General features: G+C 49.8%; 9 protein-coding genes across 9 annotated transcripts; 3 read left to right on the top strand and 6 right to left on the bottom strand.

Moving 5' to 3' along the window:
• Positions 1-409: 409 nt before the first annotated feature.
• Positions 410-1,355, top strand: ALT_8247 (arylformamidase; the record flags this gene model as incomplete). Its single annotated transcript, XM_033563149.1, has 2 exons — positions 410-504; positions 563-1,355. 2 exons carry the CDS (start codon positions 410-412, stop codon positions 1,353-1,355), a joined length of 888 nt encoding a protein of 295 aa, XP_033419040.1.
• Positions 1,356-1,804: 449 nt separating this feature from the next.
• Positions 1,805-2,774, bottom strand: ALT_8248 (casein kinase II subunit beta; the record flags this gene model as incomplete). Its single annotated transcript, XM_033563150.1, has 2 exons — positions 1,805-2,305; positions 2,391-2,774. 2 exons carry the CDS (start codon positions 2,772-2,774, stop codon positions 1,805-1,807), a joined length of 885 nt encoding a protein of 294 aa, XP_033419041.1.
• An 869-nt stretch (positions 2,775-3,643) lies between these two features.
• On the bottom strand, positions 3,644-5,141 carry ALT_8249 (glycoside hydrolase family 6 protein; the record flags this gene model as incomplete). Its single annotated transcript, XM_033563151.1, has 6 exons — positions 3,644-3,688; positions 3,746-3,987; positions 4,046-4,303; positions 4,368-4,505; positions 4,563-4,816; positions 4,876-5,141. 6 exons carry the CDS (start codon positions 5,139-5,141, stop codon positions 3,644-3,646), a joined length of 1,203 nt encoding a protein of 400 aa, XP_033419042.1.
• A 1,486-nt stretch (positions 5,142-6,627) lies between these two features.
• On the bottom strand, positions 6,628-8,051 carry ALT_8250 (uncharacterized protein; the record flags this gene model as incomplete). Its single annotated transcript, XM_033563152.2, has 2 exons — positions 6,628-7,945; positions 7,999-8,051. 2 exons carry the CDS (start codon positions 8,049-8,051, stop codon positions 6,628-6,630), a joined length of 1,371 nt encoding a protein of 456 aa, XP_033419043.2.
• Positions 8,052-8,653: 602 nt separating this feature from the next.
• On the bottom strand, positions 8,654-9,730 carry gcy1 (putative glycerol dehydrogenase Gcy1; the record flags this gene model as incomplete). Its single annotated transcript, XM_033563153.1, has 4 exons — positions 8,654-9,149; positions 9,205-9,453; positions 9,515-9,643; positions 9,708-9,730. The coding sequence occupies 4 exons, from the start codon at positions 9,728-9,730 to the stop codon at positions 8,654-8,656; spliced, it is 897 nt and encodes a 298-aa protein (XP_033419044.1).
• Positions 9,731-10,574: 844 nt separating this feature from the next.
• Positions 10,575-11,412, top strand: ALT_8252 (PSME3-interacting protein; the record flags this gene model as incomplete). The annotated part of the gene is made up of 2 exons (XM_033563154.1): positions 10,575-10,740; positions 10,835-11,412. 2 exons carry the CDS (start codon positions 10,575-10,577, stop codon positions 11,410-11,412), a joined length of 744 nt encoding a protein of 247 aa, XP_033419045.1.
• Positions 11,413-11,860: 448 nt separating this feature from the next.
• On the bottom strand, positions 11,861-13,694 carry ALT_8253 (sugar porter family MFS transporter; the record flags this gene model as incomplete). Its single annotated transcript, XM_033563155.2, has 7 exons — positions 11,861-12,524; positions 12,583-12,839; positions 12,892-13,135; positions 13,189-13,380; positions 13,437-13,512; positions 13,570-13,615; positions 13,668-13,694. The coding sequence occupies 7 exons, from the start codon at positions 13,692-13,694 to the stop codon at positions 11,861-11,863; spliced, it is 1,506 nt and encodes a 501-aa protein (XP_033419046.1).
• An 872-nt stretch (positions 13,695-14,566) lies between these two features.
• On the top strand, positions 14,567-16,453 carry ALT_8254 (alpha-N-arabinofuranosidase; the record flags this gene model as incomplete). The annotated part of the gene is made up of 7 exons (XM_033563156.1): positions 14,567-14,673; positions 14,751-14,945; positions 15,019-15,131; positions 15,182-15,196; positions 15,252-15,340; positions 15,394-15,493; positions 15,555-16,453. The coding sequence occupies 7 exons, from the start codon at positions 14,567-14,569 to the stop codon at positions 16,451-16,453; spliced, it is 1,518 nt and encodes a 505-aa protein (XP_033419047.1).
• A 219-nt stretch (positions 16,454-16,672) lies between these two features.
• On the bottom strand, positions 16,673-17,044 carry ALT_8255 (uncharacterized protein; the record flags this gene model as incomplete). The annotated part of the gene is made up of 3 exons (XM_033563157.1): positions 16,673-16,727; positions 16,798-16,880; positions 16,937-17,044. The coding sequence occupies 3 exons, from the start codon at positions 17,042-17,044 to the stop codon at positions 16,673-16,675; spliced, it is 246 nt and encodes an 81-aa protein (XP_033419048.1).
• Positions 17,045-17,205: the final 161 nt, after the last annotated feature.

Here is a 17,205-nt window from a genome sequence, read left to right on the forward strand (position 1 = left end):
ATAGACGGCGTTGGTTTGTGTGGATGAATTGAACAATTTCCCACCGCCTAAAGCCAGAATAGGTTTAGCGTGCCAAGACCGCTTGGGAATAGAGACGACAACATCACTCTGTGATACCTTCCTCTATATACTCGGGATTTCAGATTATGGATGCATTTACGGCTAATTTCTTCATCGCATTAATGACAGAGATCATCAGCTTTCGGTATGCACAATCGTGATGGACTGAATTTAGAAGTATTGAGCCGCTGCACCATTAAGACCATGATCACTAGTAGTCGGCAGTAGCTATGCCACCTTGGCCCCTCTTGGAGTCTGGATCGATTACCCATTCTCGGTCTACTTGACATTCGAGTTACTTGTACAGTGCATCGAGAACTAGCTCTTGGCTCGAATATAACGTGTGGTAATGCCTACAGAAACACTTCAATATGGAGATCACAACCTCCAAACAGTGACAATCTCCACCGTATCAGACAACCTCAAAGCAGGCTATTGGGTGATGTATACAACCCAGAACCCCAGACCTCAAGGAAATCTCGATTGACAATACGTGAGCAAGACTGATCCACGGCGGAGCCTGGAGAGACCCAACTCAAACAGCCGCCTCGTACCTCGCCCCGGCCGAATCCATCCTCACCACATCCCCAACATACACCTCCACAATCCTTCCGCACATCGCGGCCTTCGCATCGATCGAGTACCGATTGAGTGCCCATCCAAGTTATCCACAGAGTCCAGATCACACCGATCCTACTGAATACCGCAATGCCAAACATCCAGACCATATCCGCGACGTGCAAGCAGCGCTGGCTCTTCTGCAGCACAAGTATGGATTCGGGGACAAGTATATCCTCGTCGGGCACAGCGCTGGTGCGACTTTGTCCTTTCAGTCCGTGATGGGGGCTTTCCGGGACAGCGCTGCTGCCGTTGTTTCTCCTCCAGCCGCGATACTGGGGATGGCGGGTATTTATGATTTACGACTTCTGCGTGATACCCATCGGCGTATCTCTGCGTATCAAGAGTTTATTGAGGGTGCCTTCAGTTCTGATGAAACGGAATGGGATGCGGCCTCGCCTGCCTTTGTGAAAGGCTCGGAGGGAGTCGAGGGAGGATGGACATCTGGTCGGCTGGCTGTGTTGGCGCACTCGCCCGAGGATGGGCTTGTGGATGTTGCCCAGCAGCAGGCGATGCAAGCTGCACTAAGTCACTGGGCGAACAGCACACCGCAAGGTAGCTGGCAGAGACGAGTTGAAATGCTCTCTGTCAAAGGCGACCATGATGACGCCTGGATGAAAGGAGACGAGCTGGCAAGGGCCATTGCTCATACGTTGGCGGAGCTACAGAAAGAGTAGCGTTCACTCAATAGTGCTATATTATGTTCTAGTTTGAGGCTCTACTGACTTTCCCTACGCTATGATTCTACAAGATAGAAATGGTCAAAGAAGCGTCTGCTGACTATCACGAGTCATTTCATGAATTACAAAAATCCTTGCTTCATCTCGATTAACGTCCGGAGGGTTGTCCTAGAACAAGGCAGGATGTGAAAGTAGTACACATTAGAAGGGAAAAGGGCAAAGCCGGTTTCAAAACTCGCCAACGCCCACCCAGTGTTCATCATCATGATTGTCAATTACATGCAAATGAAAATGAAAACTCCGTAATACGCCTGGTATTCGGTTAAGGCCAGCTGGTGAGAGAAAGTATCAGAAAGATGAAAAAGACCACACGGCGCCAATTGCGACAGTCGAGAAGCGCATCGCGAGATGTGCAGAGCTCTTTTGGAGAGATGCTAAAGGACGATTCAGTTGCCGAGGTCCATACGACCCGAGGCAGCGTCACCCAAAAGCTTCTCTTCCTTGACTTCAGAGGCTTGATCTTCACCCTCAGAATCTTCCTCATCGTCATCCTCCACCTCGCTGTCTTCGACGTATTTGACCTCCACACCGGCTTCGTTAAGACGGCTTCTCATCTGCTCACGATAGCGATCCTGCCAGCGGGCCAGAGCTGCACTGGCATGCACGCGGAAACCGTAGATGCGAGGCTCATAGCGGCGAGTGCTCTTGGGGGGAACCAGGTTGGGGAACACCTGAAAGAAGATGCTATGGAAAGAAGAACCGAAGTAGGCGCCGTCGATAGAGGAGTGACGAGAAGACTTAGGATTGTAGATGTCCTCGCACTTGGCGCAGTAGAGTCTGACAGTGCTCTGGTTGGCAATATCGTGCAAGCCCATCGGGAGGAGGTGCTGACCCTCGCACAAAACGCGGGGGCATTTGCCGAAGTCGCCATTTTTGTACTTTTCAGCCTAAACGAAGAAAGAGAAGGTCAGTCGTTGAGCCTATAAATTAAGCGTGGTGTTCTGGTGAAAATAACGTAACAATAACACATACCATTTTGCCAAGGCCACGAGTAGTGACAATGTATCTTGCGTGAACGAGGCCGTAGAGATGACGGGCGGACTTCTCGATTTGCTCGCGCAGATCATCATCCGCGTCGAGATCAAAAACGTCGGTCACAAGGTCCAGCGCATACTGATAGTAAGGAACTTCAGTGTTGAGGCCGGTAAGATTGAAGCGATCGGTCAAGTATTCCTCATCGATTTCGCAGAAATACTCGTTTCCGCGGGAGGAGATAAACTGCGTGGTATACTGTGAGCAAGGCATTGCAGACGGAGGATTATTGCGTCCCCAGAAACAGAGGTTGTAGAATCTTTCATTGGATTCATTGCCCCGAGCGTGAGCGAAAAGATCCTCACTAGTCGAAGACTCGGCCATTGTGGAAGGGTAGGGTTAGGATGGAGAGGGTTGGTGAGATGCGTGGTAGGATGATGCTGATGCGCATGAGGTGAAATGAGCACCAGCCAGCTCTTTAGGAGAGGCCTCAATGTTTTCACCAGCCGCAATTGCATCGTGAGGGCAGCCACGACCCATATCCTGAGATGAACACCCAAGCCCATCGCCCCTCCAACAGTACTTAGGTTCAAAGAAACAGATTCAACTTACCCAATCTCTCCAGTAGCTAGTGTAATCACTATCGGTCTCACTGTTGAAGTCCTCCATCATGTTTACTGTTTGTAAGTCGACGACGAAATGAGGGGGAAGGAAGTGGTGTTGGTTTGCTCTGCCTGTAGCAGTTACTGAGAGAAGGCTGGATTTGGCAGCCCCAAACCAACAGAGCTCTCAGAACCGTACAGCTATAGGAGATTCACTTCAGAGCATAGAAAAGCTAGTTCTCAATAAGTGGACAGCAATCAAAGTGTTAGGAACAGAGAATATGAGATAATGTCAGATAGTAGTCAGTGTGTGTCCCTTCTCCATTCTGTTTGACTGTTATCAGTGGATCGCACTGTTCTGGTTAGCGCGGGGTTGGCGGTGAACATTTTGCCTGACGCGCATCACCGCCTTGATCATTTCTCTTTCTAGGGTTGATGGATGTGGCCTTTGATACTCTGATCCTACTGTGCCGTGTTCTTGCATTATTACGCCTTGGAGAACCTGAGGAGAGAAGTTGCACGTCTTGACCCATGCAATTCTCTGAGGTCATGGTCATCGAATTGAAATGCTATATACAAAAAACTTTTGCTGAGAAGAATATGTGAAGAGAGTGTATCCAATCGAACTATATAGTGATCCTCTGGCCTCGTCTAGAACGGGGGGTTGGCGTTCCGGAGAAGCTGTTCGAAATAGGCCTGTGTTCTATTCGTTAGTACAGCACAGATCGGGATGGAGTTGCTTTGGGAACATACCTGGAACCAGCTGCCGGCTTCAGGCGCTGGTTTGAGAGCGTCCTCGAGTCCACACTTCGCATCGTAGCGTTTAGCAGAGGTGTCCGAGGTGCCATCACTCTCACCACCGGGCTTAACCCAGACGAAAGCATCCACCAACTTGTCTCCTGTGTCAGTGGTAGGCCGGACTCCGAAGCCAGTGCCAATCACATTGCACCAGTCACCCCATGCAAGCTGTCCCGTGGGCTGCTTTCCGTTGCGGCCTATGAAGGATCTTGTTAGGCGGTGAGCCACGTACGTGAGTAGCATGTAACGACTTACCGGTGTCGACAATGAAATGAGCATCGAATCCAGCGCTGGCCAGCTGTGGGGCGAAGCTATTGATATAGCTCTTCTCGTCGCAGACAGCATTTCCTTGGGTGTAAGAGGGGCATGTCGTGGCCACGAAGGCGTTGTAATTAGCCACGTTGGTCACAAGACCACGCACAGAAGCAGGGGAACTCGCGTTCTTGTACACGGATGCATACAGTTGGGCTGCTGGACCAATGTTCGCAGGCCAGCCCAGCCATCCAGCATGTCCTGTATAACATAGTCAGCAAGCGTCCTACACATCCACCACACGGGGGGCATGCAGCCAACTTACCAGCGTCGAGATACATCGCAACATTAGGGGCACTGAGCTTCGTCAGAGCATAGTTGGTACACTCCAAATACGCATCATGAGCGTTAGCACACTTGGGCACTGCCGTGTTTGTCACGAGATTGGCCAAGCTGTCAGGCTCTGCTTGAAGTCAGAATCGAGCACGGAGGGCTTTCATCGGCAACGGAGCGGACTCACCAATGACGAGGATAATCTGGGTATCAGGATAATTGTCGATGTGCTCGCGGATGGAATCGATGTAGGCCTTGTACTTCTCAACACCACCATCTGCAATAACTAATTCTCCATTGCTGGCCAAGGCAGCGCAGTCACGGTCCGGAAGGTTGTATACAACGAAAATCCCGGCAATTGGAGGGCTTGCTCCTGCATCGTTCATGGCTTTGATGTCCTTGAGGTATTCGCCCATTTTCGAGACTTTGGCGCTGGTGTCCCTGAACAATCTGTTAGGAACGGGCTCGCAGAAGTATTCAATGCAACGGTATAAGCTTACATCCAAACGAAAGAAGGTACTTTCGCAACGGCACTTGCCTTCGCGACCAGAGAGCCGGTCAACGATGGAATGGCAAGATTCTCAACCTCGGACGCATAGTAAGGATTCACATAGAGCTGATGTCCCTCAAAGGGATTACCACCTGCTGCTGCCGTGGTCGCAGGGGGGACGGTAGTGGGAGCAGGAGAGGTAGGAGTGCCAGTTGGTTGAGGCAAAGCTCTCACTGCAGAGAGCAGGAAGGGTGAAAGAGCAAAAAGAGACCGCATATTGACAGCTTGAATTCCAGAAGAAACTTTGAATCTTCAGCTGAGACGCCCGTGTAAAGTGGAATGCAAGGTCTGCTGTACAATGCCTGACTCTCATGTTGAGGGTTTTCGAGACCCTTTTATACTTCTTCTGTCTTCCTCTTCATCGCTCATATCCCATGCATCCGGCACCCCGGCTGCCCGAAGTGACAAGAAACTAGTTGAGATATTCTGCTAGAACTGAAACACACAGAGAGCCGGAGTAATTGAGCGAGGACTGAAGAAAGGCATCGGAAAGACTCTTTCCAACTACTCTTGGCACGTTCTGGCCAATATCGTGAAAGGATGCCGGCCCTCCAAGGGCACGATACGGACTCTCCGTCACTGAAAGGGCTCATCCGTTGATGATCGTCGTATCTTCGGCACGTAGAGTGTTACTGTATGCTCCTTGACTCTCTTCCGCCACCTGCCATGCCTCAATGTATTGAAGGGCCTGGAGATATTTAGCCGGACTGGAAACGCGACTATCCTGCCGCTTGCTGATATGCCCAGCGCCTGGGGAGCATGTCCCCTCATGTTTTTGACATACTCGCAAGACTTGGAAGCACCGGTCGAGCAATTGGGGATCGTTCACGGAAAAATTACAGCTTCAAATCAGAGGATCGTCGGGAAATTTTTGATGGAGCACGGCGTGAGGAATCGAAAGGGCAGGAAATTGCGGGGTGGAAGTGTTTCGAAACAAGGCCTGTTTCATATATGGTGATAATTTGCTCCTTCTGGAAGCGAATAGCACAATCTTCCGTCTCCCTGAGAGAAAGGAGAGGAGGTATATTTCGATTTTGTACACGGATCACTGAACTGCGGATCCCTTTGGGTAGTACCCTTCAGTTCCCGCAGGGATTGAGACCACGAGCCATGCCCATGAGAGAGATATGAAGCTATCATATTGCATTGCCAAGATGCGGAGTTCTGAGTCCAATCCAGATCCGTCCAGAACATGATCTTCTGATGATTTTGCGGCCCGAATCCCCGTGGGGAAGTGAGCATCTTTGAATAAGTGAGCATTGTTTCTTCGTTGAAAGTGAGATCCGCGTACTCAGCGTACTCATTGACTCCGCACTTGTCAGGTCAAAAAACATGGAATGTCAATATAGCGGAATCCTTCCTAAACTCTGATATAGTCAGGAGTATTTCTTGCCTCAGCACTTAGATTGGCTGGCGTAATTAGGCTCTCAGATAGGCAGATGGCGTTGCGCCACCTGCAAGGTTAATATATAATACGCCTCCCTCGATATACAGTTGTGGTGGCTCCTGCAGCTAGCAGTAGGTATGGCCGCTAAACTAGCTAATGGACTCGGATGTATAATCTACAGACTACGAAGTGCTTGCAGGATAGTGATTTCATAATTAAATTTGAATATGGTACTTGTGAGCTAATAAGGAAATGACTGTCAAAGTCTGTAGATGATAGAACAACAAAGAAAATAAAACATAGAAAAAAAATCACTTAACGAAAGTGCTCCGCACGATCACATTCAGCCAGGAACCTGTGAATACCTTCCACTCCTTCGTACTCTGATGCGCTTTCATGGAAACCGGCACTGGAAACCTCAGGAAAGAAGGCACGATCACCAAGTTCGCTCACGTTGATGCTGGAATATCCTGAAGAGGACGATATCCAAGGATTCTTGTCAGCAAAGATTGGAGAATCTTCGAAACTAAGCCCGTTGCTCGACTTTCGAGGATTCTCAGGCGAGTAACCCGTCCCATCCTCGGAGGTCATCATTGCTTGCCAATCGACCTCATCAGGCGACTGTCCCTCCGACGCTTCTTGTCGGAAAAAGAACTCTGCTACATCCGAAGGCGCCGATACGCTAGGAGCAAATGGGAAGAGGAGAGCGAGATCAGCTCCTGTTCGGAGGTTGAAGTCCTCATCCTGGCTAATCCGTCCTCGCTGGACACCGACCTCATCGCACAGTCGCTCAACCGTCTCAGCGTCGCACCCTGGAAATCGCACTCGGATCGTGGATCTGTCATGTAAAGAGATCGGCAGATCACCCAGTGAGGATAAACGCTTGAGGTCATTGAGTACGGCAGCCAAATCTTTCAGAGCACGTGCGAAGTCGGCAGAAAGGAAGCACAAGGTGTCCGAGTTCAACGTTTCCACGTGGTAGACACCGGCTGAGGCAGCCTTTTTCTGACGTCCAAAGGCTGTAATGGTTGGAGAAATCTGAAAGTCGATGAATGAACCGGAAGCCGTGCGAGGGATCGCCGCCATTTTACGCTCAGCCTGGTCTTGGAGCGCGCTCACAGCCTTGTACCGCTTCTGTCCCGTAATAGGGTCGATGCCGTCAAAACTGGCTTTCTGGCCCGAGAGGAAAAAGGCTCGCACACCCATTGACACATTGTTGATCACCTGCGCAGGAGAAGCCGGGCCATGTGAAAAATAACGGGCACCACCAATACGTCCGGCACCAATGGTATAGCCTCCAGCCGTGCGGCCAAGAGCGCCGCCGGTCAAGTTGGGGCGGAGAGTCGACGCAAACGGGGCACGACTAGTCAAGCGACCGATATTGGCTGCAACACGAGATTGGCGATACGCAGCGTGATCCCCCTGCAAGACATTCTTGAAAGAGGAAACGAAGGAGTTTGCAGCACGAGTAGAGAAATAGCGATTGCTGCGGGATTGGCGGATAGCGGCAGCTCGGCTGATGGGCTGACGGGTAGGAATACGTGCATAAGCTGGTTGAAGCCGAAGCGAAATTTGCTGAGTCGGCTCAGGAAACTTGGCCTTGAAGGTCTTCAGGGCCTTCTCATAGGCGAACCTGGGGAGAGTCAGCCTATCGAAGTATACCTCTATCAAGCAATGAGAACTCACCTTGCTGCTCTCCAGAATTTCGGGAGCAACAGGTGCCCACTGGAAGGCGGCATCCTGACGATGATAGAAAGGTGCTTCTAAAGAAGAATGGAGGATGAAAATACCATTCTCTAGATGGATTGATGATGGGAGTATTGATGATGAACGACGGTGCCTGGGGACCGATGACTCCCCACCGCGGTGGCGGTGCACCTGATCTGCTGACGCCACGTGCTTATTGTTCTTCGGGGATCTTGCCACTGACATCTATGAGAATTATTCTCCAGTTAGAAATTTTTTACATTAATTACCTCTCTATTTAATGATATCTGGTAAATTACAAGCGCTGGAATTCCCTTGGGACGCGGATAGCACAATGTAACTGGGTATGACTTCATGTCTGACCTCTCGGATCTCTTCCAATTAGTACTTGCATAGCGAAGCAAAGCATGTTTTACAATAATTATCCGACTGTCAATGCCGGTGAGGAAGAGCGTTGAAGATTCAGTTCAAACTAGATAGGTGGAGGTATTCCGACAGACTTGGCTGGTAATCCTCTAATTCACTTTCAGCATTTGAGAGAATATACAAAGCAATCCGATCTATCAATTGATATTTAGACATGTCAAGCACAGTGACGTTTCAAATGATATGCGCATCATCAGTAAAGAAACATTTATTCGTCATCGCCAAAGAAAACCTTGACGGGCAGCCAGCTGTCACCACAGACCTTGAAGCGGTCCTTGAGGTTATCCAATTGATTTACCTCGTCGGCTGTAAGATCCCAGCCATCGAGCTCGAAGTTCTTCGAAATCCGCTCAGATTGAACTGACTTTGGGATCACACTCCATCCCTTCTGTAGACCCCATTGAAGCAGAACCTGCTGAGGGGTCTTACCCTTCTTTTCCGCAATTTGCAAGAGAGTCTGGTCCTTGTACAAAGGAGAGTTTGTTGAGCCAAGGCAAGAGTAGCCGGTAGAATGAATGCCCTTGGAAGTGTTGTAGGCCACGAGCTTAGGCGAGGGGTTGTTCGGGTGCAGTTCAATCTGGTTGACTGCGGGGACAATCTTGGTGCTTGGATCATTGAGAAGCTTCTCAAGGTTTCTGATTCCAAAGTTAGAGACACCAATGTTGCGGACCTTGCCGGTGGCTGGCAGTTTCTGCATCTCTTGCCTATGGTACTTGTTATTATACCACCATTCCTTATTGAAAAATCCCGGAAGCTTACCATGTCTTGATGAAGTCCCAGTCAGGAAGATGCTTCGACTTGTCATTGGGATCGGTCGAGCATGGCCAGTGCATAAGATAAAGATCGACGTAGTCGACACCAAGGCTCTTGAGAGACGACTCAATTCCCTCCTGGACACGGTGATGCCATGTGTTATCAAGCTTGGTGGTTATCCAGATCTCTTCGCGGGGAATACCCGAGTCCCTGATGCCCTGGCCTACCTCAGCTTCGTTACCGTAGGCGAGGGCACTATGATTGGTCAGTCCGCGCAGAACTTTATGCATGTTGAACAGAGGCGCATTCAACTCACGTGTCAATATGGCGGTAACCCTTCAACAGAGCGGTTTTGACGGCCTCTCTTACTTCGTTGGGCTTAGATTGCCAGGTACCGAGACCGATTGCGGGAATCTTGTCGCCCGTGTTCAGGGTGTAGGTCTTCCTACAGATTGGAAAATTGTTAGCGAAGCAATTCTCATGCACATCACCATCTCACGATCACGTACTTGGTATGCTCGAGAGTCGACATTTTGCACGAATGGACAAAGAATATACTAGCTGGTGTTCTGGACTGGAATGCAGCTGCAGCAAGGAATGATGGTCTCGGTAAAGAACATGGAAGACAAGGGGTGAAAGAGAGATTTATAATCTGGCTTGAGCTCCGAGCCGCGAGGAACCGCATAGTTAGGCAGGTCCAAGCAGTAGGCTATGACGCTATACGAGCTACGATGGGCGGAGTTGCCCCTCTCAAAGAGTGGGGGAGCATCGGTAGATATGTCTGGCCAGCATGGGAGCAATTATCCGAGCGGTATGCCTCTTTATCCAGGCATTCTTCGTGCGAACAAATAGCAGAACCTATATCGAAAGACAAGGTTTGAAGATCCAGTGTAAAGCATAGCATCTATCGATTCAATTGTTAGTAAGCGAGCAAGAGAGGCCAGGAATGTCAGATAAGCATTTCAGGCTGTGAACCACCTGCAGTATTTGGAGTAGTCCCAGCTTATCTGGGTCGGGACCTCGCAATGTTGCATTGGCAAAAGTCCGGTGAGTGGGCCTGCACCCACATGCATTTTGCCTAAAAATGGACTTGATTAGAAGGTGCTTAGTACAAGGCGGTGACGACAATAGTAGCCATTCACCGCCTCATTTCTGCCCGACTATCACAATAGTACCACAACGCAACCTCAAGATTCTCCCTGCACCATCCGCGCCGAACGACGCAAATCCGCTAAGCTCGAATATTCCTTAATAACGTGTCGTCACTGATTGCTGGTAAGTGATCATTACGTTTTTGCCGTCACATCTGCATCACACTTCCGGAGTAGCCTGCATCTACAGACACAGAGCTCCCATACCAAGGGGAAGTAGTCGAGATGTCGTCTGGTTTCGTGGCTGCCGGAACCGATCAGGAGCCAGTAGAGCGTGATGATGAATGGCGTCGTGCACAGCAGGAATTGGAGGAGGAGCGGAGACGCAAGGCGGAGCTAGGCAGGCAGGAGGGCGGGAAAAGTCTGTATGAGGTCTTGCAGCAGAACAAGAGTAAGTTACCACATTTCGCAAAGACCGCTTGCGGTACTTTATTGGATGGATTCCGTTTGGACTGACATGTTAGGATGATTGTTCTGCTGCGTAGTGGCCAAGCAGGAAGCCTTTGAAGAAAAGATAAAACTGAAGAACCAGTTCCGGTCTCTGGACGAGGACGAAGTGGAGTTCCTCGACTCCATCATGGAGTCGACGCGTGCTCAAGAAGCGGCCGTGAAGAAAGAGACCGCAGAACAGCTTGAACTATTCCGTCGGCAGCGAGAAGAAGCAGAGAAAGCTTTACTGGAAAATTCATCAACAGATGTTGTGCCGTCCAATGATGGAGAGGACTGGAAGATTCCTGCACGAAAGAGACGACGGGATAAAAGCAAAGAACTCCTGATACCAGGCAAAAAACGGAAATCCACAAGCGAAGGGGCTGCTGAACGGCCTTCACCCAGCGAAAGTAAAGCAGAGGCTCCCAAAATGCAATCTCCTTCGAAAGACAGCAAAATACCGGCCGCTGTTGAAGTACCACCGGTTGCAGAGGATACCAAGACGACAAAATCCTTAGGGACCTCGTCTACGTCAGACACGCAAGGCGCGAAAGCAAGCCTGCCAGCGGCGCCAGCTGCAAAATCATCTACATTGCCCCTCGGGCTAGCCGGGTATAGTTCTGACTCTGAATGAACATGATCTCAAACTTATTACACTATAACTACGTCGGTTAATTGGAATAGTTCCTCTATTCAACATGAACACCGGTTTGTGGAATTGTTCAGTAGACACCTCGTTAACATCCACCTCCGAGGAGGCAATCTATTACACTTCTCTTAAATACGCATGGCAGTGCCGCTTTACCTTCTTCTACTTGCAGTCAGGTACTCAAGTGAACACAAATTACTCATACTTGCTGTTCATTATGATGCCTGAGATATCGGTCAAAAGCTAACCGTCTTAGATAGTCCATGTACATTTTCTCAGTTCGTTGACAAAGTGTCAACGAAAAAACAAGATACCAGACATTCTCACTTCACCTCAGACATACACAGCTCGAGAAACCTGCCAACAGATCGTGAAAACAGCTGTGTTCCTCACTCCCCGGCTAGCTGCGCTCTCCTCGTCATTGTCACAGAGTTCACTCGTGATGTGTTGCAAAAACAGCCTGTTTCTCTACCTGTTCCTCGACCTTGCGCTCCAAGTCGTGCGGGGTATAATCCTCCTTGCGAGTACCAGGCACGATCCAGGGAGCGTTGGAGAACAGGTAGTTCATCTCCTCGAGAGGCAATTTCTTGGTCTCGGGAAGGAGCAGCCAGAAAAACAGTGCATTAGTGAAATTGCAGATGATGAAGAGATAGTAGTAGCGGTAGCGGATATTTGTCATGGCGATGGGCGTCACTTGACCGATCATGGTGTTGAACGCAAACGATGTCATTGTGGCAATGGAAACACCCTTCGAACGTGTCCGTGTGTCGAAGACTTCGGCAGGGATAATCCACGAAAGGGGACCGCAGGTGCACGAGAAGGAGAAGTTGTACAACCAGGTCATGATGATGAAGCCCCAGTGAGCACCGGTGTTGTTGGCTTCAGGAGGGAACCGCGCCAGCAGGATGCACGCGATGATGAAGGTGACCATGTTGCCCAGATTGCCACCGATGAGAGTCCAGCGGCGGCCGAAACGATCAATGAACGCCATGCATAGGCATTCTGCGACCAACGCGATAATTGAATTAATAGCCTGGTACTTGAGCGTGTCGTCGCCCGCAATGCCGATCTGTTTATAGATGGTCACAGAATAGTATCTGCAAGGTTTTCATTGTTAGAACCCACTGCTCATTGTCACATACGGAGCATACTCACTGGATAGCTGAGACACCAGTCATTTGCACGGACGCCTGCACAGCACAGCATAGGAAAAGGCGGCGGAAGGACGACCGATTAGTGAATAACTCACTGTAGGACTTGGCCTCATGCTCGTGCTCATACACAATGCTCTCCTGAATCTGATTGTACTCTGCGCGCACCCACGCGTCATCCTCGTTACCATGAGCATGGAGCTTTGCGAGGGTCGCCAAGCCCTTTTCGTTGAAGCCATGGTCGATGAGCCAACGAGGTGACTGCTCTTGTGTTAGCATCGCATTGTATAAAGAAAGCATTCCATCTTATTACCTCAGGAAAGAACATAATCAGTAGACCCAGGATGACTGCAGGGGCAATCTGCAGACCAAGTGGAACTTGCCACTGGGCGTTGTTCGTTGGATGAAATCCGACGTAGGTACCATACGAGATCCACGCGGCACACAGCGCACCGACACCCAACATGAACTGCTGCAAGGACGTTACACGGCCTCGAATCTTGGGGTGGCAGATTTCGGCTTGGTACAGGGGAACGATCATGGTGAGGAAACCAACCCTGGGTTCTCCATTAGCAAGGTCGCCCGGTCTATTTGAGGGGATTCAACCTACCCAAGCCCGGCGAAGAATCGTCCGGTGTACAAGTATGCAATGGTCTGAGCACCAGTTTGAAGACCTCCTCCGAGGCAGAAGACGAGGCAACCGATCGCGATGGTCCATCGTCGTCCCAAATAATCACCGGTGGGACCAGCAAACCCTGCGCCAAAGAACGCTCCCGCCGTAAACATGGACACTACCAATCCACTACGCAGGCGTCAGACTTCATGAGCCCTCTAACCAGCAAAGGCAGATACACTCACGTTTGCGTGTCATTTGCGGTAAACTTTGCCTCGAAAGATTGGCACGCAATGACTTCTGCAATGACACCCAAATCATCTTGACACCGCAGATCAGCACTGTAAACACTTCAACTCCAGTAGATAGGATACATACAGCCGAAAAGGAACGAACCCAGGGAGGCGAAGACGCCCACCAGGAACTAGTCGACAGGTCAGTATGGTGTCAGGTACCTCAGGCATTGGGACACATACCTGGTACCACGACGGACTCAAGCGCATGGTCAACACCAATAAAGGATCTTGATTAATAGTGACAATGACTGTTCCTCTGGGGAAAGACAAAAAAAATGCGGAGAATGAAAAGGATCGTCCTGGGGGTACTCCGCAGGGCCTTTTTAAGGATCTACTCCATACTGGGGTTCAGAACCACGCAATAGAGTGGTAGCACCACGCGACGCAATAAAGCCAATGCCATATTGTTTATCGTGCAGCAACGATCTCTCGCGAAGCTTAGAACACGAATATCCGGTGGAGTAATTGCCAAAACGGCAAGTTTCCTTGATCCTGGCACCTCACGCGGAACCTTCAAATTCTGAGCAGACTGGCTAACCGCGAGACCAACAAAATCCTGGAGAAAAGCCAATCGCTCTTAAACCCATGGCAAGGAAAAGTCAAAAGACAGACATACCTGGGCTATGCGGGGAGCTAGTTTCACGGTCTGAAAGTGAAAGCAACAAATCAGAGTAGAGCAGAACAAGAAACATCACCAGGAGAGCAAGCAAGCTGATTGATGGAACAACTGGTGGCGTTCCCTCGGCACCAACACTAAGGAGGCATCCCCGGCCAACTGCTCCAGTTGCCATCTCCTCCTCAGTGGAATCATCGTTTAGAGGGCCTGGAATTTCCCCCGCAGGGAATTTGCCCAATTCAATAATAATGGAGCGACGGCTGAGGATAAATGCAGCATACAAGCTGGAGTTTCACAGCGCCTTATCGAGACGTCGAAATCCGTTGCGCTTGCTTCGGATAATAGTACTGATTCCTTGTCATTCCTTCTTCTCAATCTGTCGTTCCTGTTGGGCTTTGAGATCTCTTAGTCCTTGAATATACTTGACTCATTTTGCGGGGATTGTTGACTGCCAAATCCCATCATGACTACCTTCACGAAGCTCAGTGAGCAGGAGACGCCTAGTATCTCCATTCATGCATCGCGACGCATTTCCAAGATCAACCCTAATATCTATGCCGGGTTCACAGAGTAAGATCAATCCATGCTTGATGCTTAGACATTGCAACTGTCGCTACTCCGAGAGCTGTGCTAACCTATGACCTCAGACATATGGGCCGATGCATTTATGGAGGCATCTATGACCCAGGCAATCCTTTGTCGGACGAGAATGGCTTTCGTAAAGATGTACTGGAAGCCCTCAAGGAGCTGAACATCCCGGTTGTTCGTTACCCTGGTGGTAATTTTACGGCTACCTATCACTGGCTTGATGGTGTCGGTCCTAAAGATCAACGGCCTGCAAGGTAACTGCATCTCCAGCTAGAGCTCCGAGATTATTTTTTTGAACGTATAGTTAACCCAATCATGGATCTACAGACCTGAGCTGGCTTGGCTGGGAACCGAGAGCAACCAGTTTGGAACAGACGAGTTCATGAAGTGGTGCGAGCTTCTTGGAACTGAGCCTTACTTTTGCTTGAACTTTGGCACAGGTACGATACGGCCCAGCTGTTCTATAATGCGAATGCTGACAATTCTCCAGGTACCCTTGATGAAGGTAGAGAGTTTCAGCTCCGTACTTCCTTTCCGCTTATACTAATCTGACTATCTAGCCCTTGCGTGGGTTGAGTACTGTAACGGTACAAAAGACACTTATTATGCCAATCTCCGGAGGAAGAATGGCCGTGAAGAGCCTTATAACGTATGTCATCTGTACTACTGGTCATATGCCAGACACTAACATCAACCCTCCAGATCAAATACTGGGCTCTTGGTAACGAAGTGTGGGGACCATGGCAGGTCGCGCAGATGACCAAGGAGGAGTACGCTCACAAGGCCTACCAGTGGGCAAAGGGTGAGAACTCATTCACTTCGACTCCGAAAGGACCAACCAGTCACTCTAATATTCTTTATAGCGCTGAAGCTGCTTGACCCCACTCTGAAGTTGATCCTCTGTGGCCAAGACGGCACTGCCTCATGGGACTACTACACACTGAAGCAGTGCCTGCTTCCCGCTCACTCGCCTCTCTCTACTAGCACCGTTCCTCTTATCGACATGCACAGTATCCATATGTACACCTGCGGTTCAACTCATCTCCCCAACGTCACTGCTCCACTCGCCGCTGAACGCGCTATCGAGATTACCTCATCCCTCATCGACCTTGCCATGATTGAGAACGGTGTTCCTCCTGACCAGCCGCGGCCCACAATCTGCTTTGACGAGTGGAACGTGTGGGACCCCCTGCGCGCTGAGGGCAGCAAGGGCGCCGAGGAAAGCTATACCCTCTCCGACGCTCTAGCCGTGGCCATCTGGCTCAACGTCTTTGTGCGTAAGAGCAAAGACGTCGGGATGGCCTGTATTGCACAGAGCGTCAATGTCATCTCCCCATTGATGACGACCAAGGAGGGTATCATAAAGCAGACTATCTGGTGGCCCTTGTACCTGTTCTCGAAGTATATGCGAGGCTGGACCATCAATGCGCATGTCTCTTGCGGTGCCTATGAGGGCGAGACGAGTCCCAAGTGGGTCCGCGCCGTCAAGGACACTCCCTGGCTGGATGTCAGTGCCACCTTGGGAGAGGACGGATATGTTAATGTTGCTGTCGTCAACATCAGCGACGAAAAGGATATGGAGTGCAAGTTCGAGGGGGCTACTGGTGATGTCACTGTATTCACCGTCACTGGAGACAGTGTCTCGGCCTGCAACATGAAGGGAACAGAGGAAGTTGGCCTGACGGAAAGCACTTGGGACGGCAAGGGTGCCTACAAGTTCCCCAAGCACTCGTTTACTCTACTTAGATGGAAGGCAGAGTAAGTTTAGAGCTCTGACGGACGACACGAAATCTCCTTCTTCATATCGTTGTTTGGTCGGATCCTTTCGGCCTAGAGATGCTATACGGGAATATAGAAATGGGGCATGATAGACATCACATGACATTATTTCATCAATCTAAGACATGTCTGATCACAGGTGATTAGGAGTAAGACTTTCGTATGATCTAAACAATCAACCATGATATTGCCATATCGTAACTCAACCAAAGTGGACATCCTTGACTTTATCCTCCTCGTCGAGATGGATGTTGAGTCTGACAAATAATTAGTCATCAGCGATTGTCCATATCAACACAGACATAATGACCACGCAGGCATGCATACCTTTCCGGTCTATGGTCCATAGTCATCCCGTCACCGGGGCGAAGGACTCTATGATGTTCGGGTAAATCCTTCTTCGCAAAGGTCTGTCCACCATCAGCAACACAATTCACGAGTAGAGTAAAATAGTCCAAAACCGCACATTCACATCGCTTGTAGAGTCACTGATCTTTTTGCCGGCGAGCTTGCTGAGCCATTCGTTCTTATCAGAACCCATGTCCGAGTTGATTCCTGGGACGACGAGAGGCATGTTGGACTGTGTTTGTGTAAAGAATGTTCGTATTATTGATTTGTGAAAAGGGAAGGGTTGATACTTTCTCATTCAAGTCGGTCTTGATGATGATTTCTGGTGGTGTATTCTCAAATTCTGGGGATTTATATAGCTTGAAGGCAGCAATGATAAGCGACCAT

This window comes from Aspergillus lentulus (assembly GCF_001445615.1).
Source record: "Aspergillus lentulus DNA, contig: Alt16, strain: IFM 54703, whole genome shotgun sequence".
Classification (NCBI taxonomy): Eukaryota; Fungi; Ascomycota; class Eurotiomycetes; order Eurotiales; family Aspergillaceae; genus Aspergillus; species Aspergillus lentulus.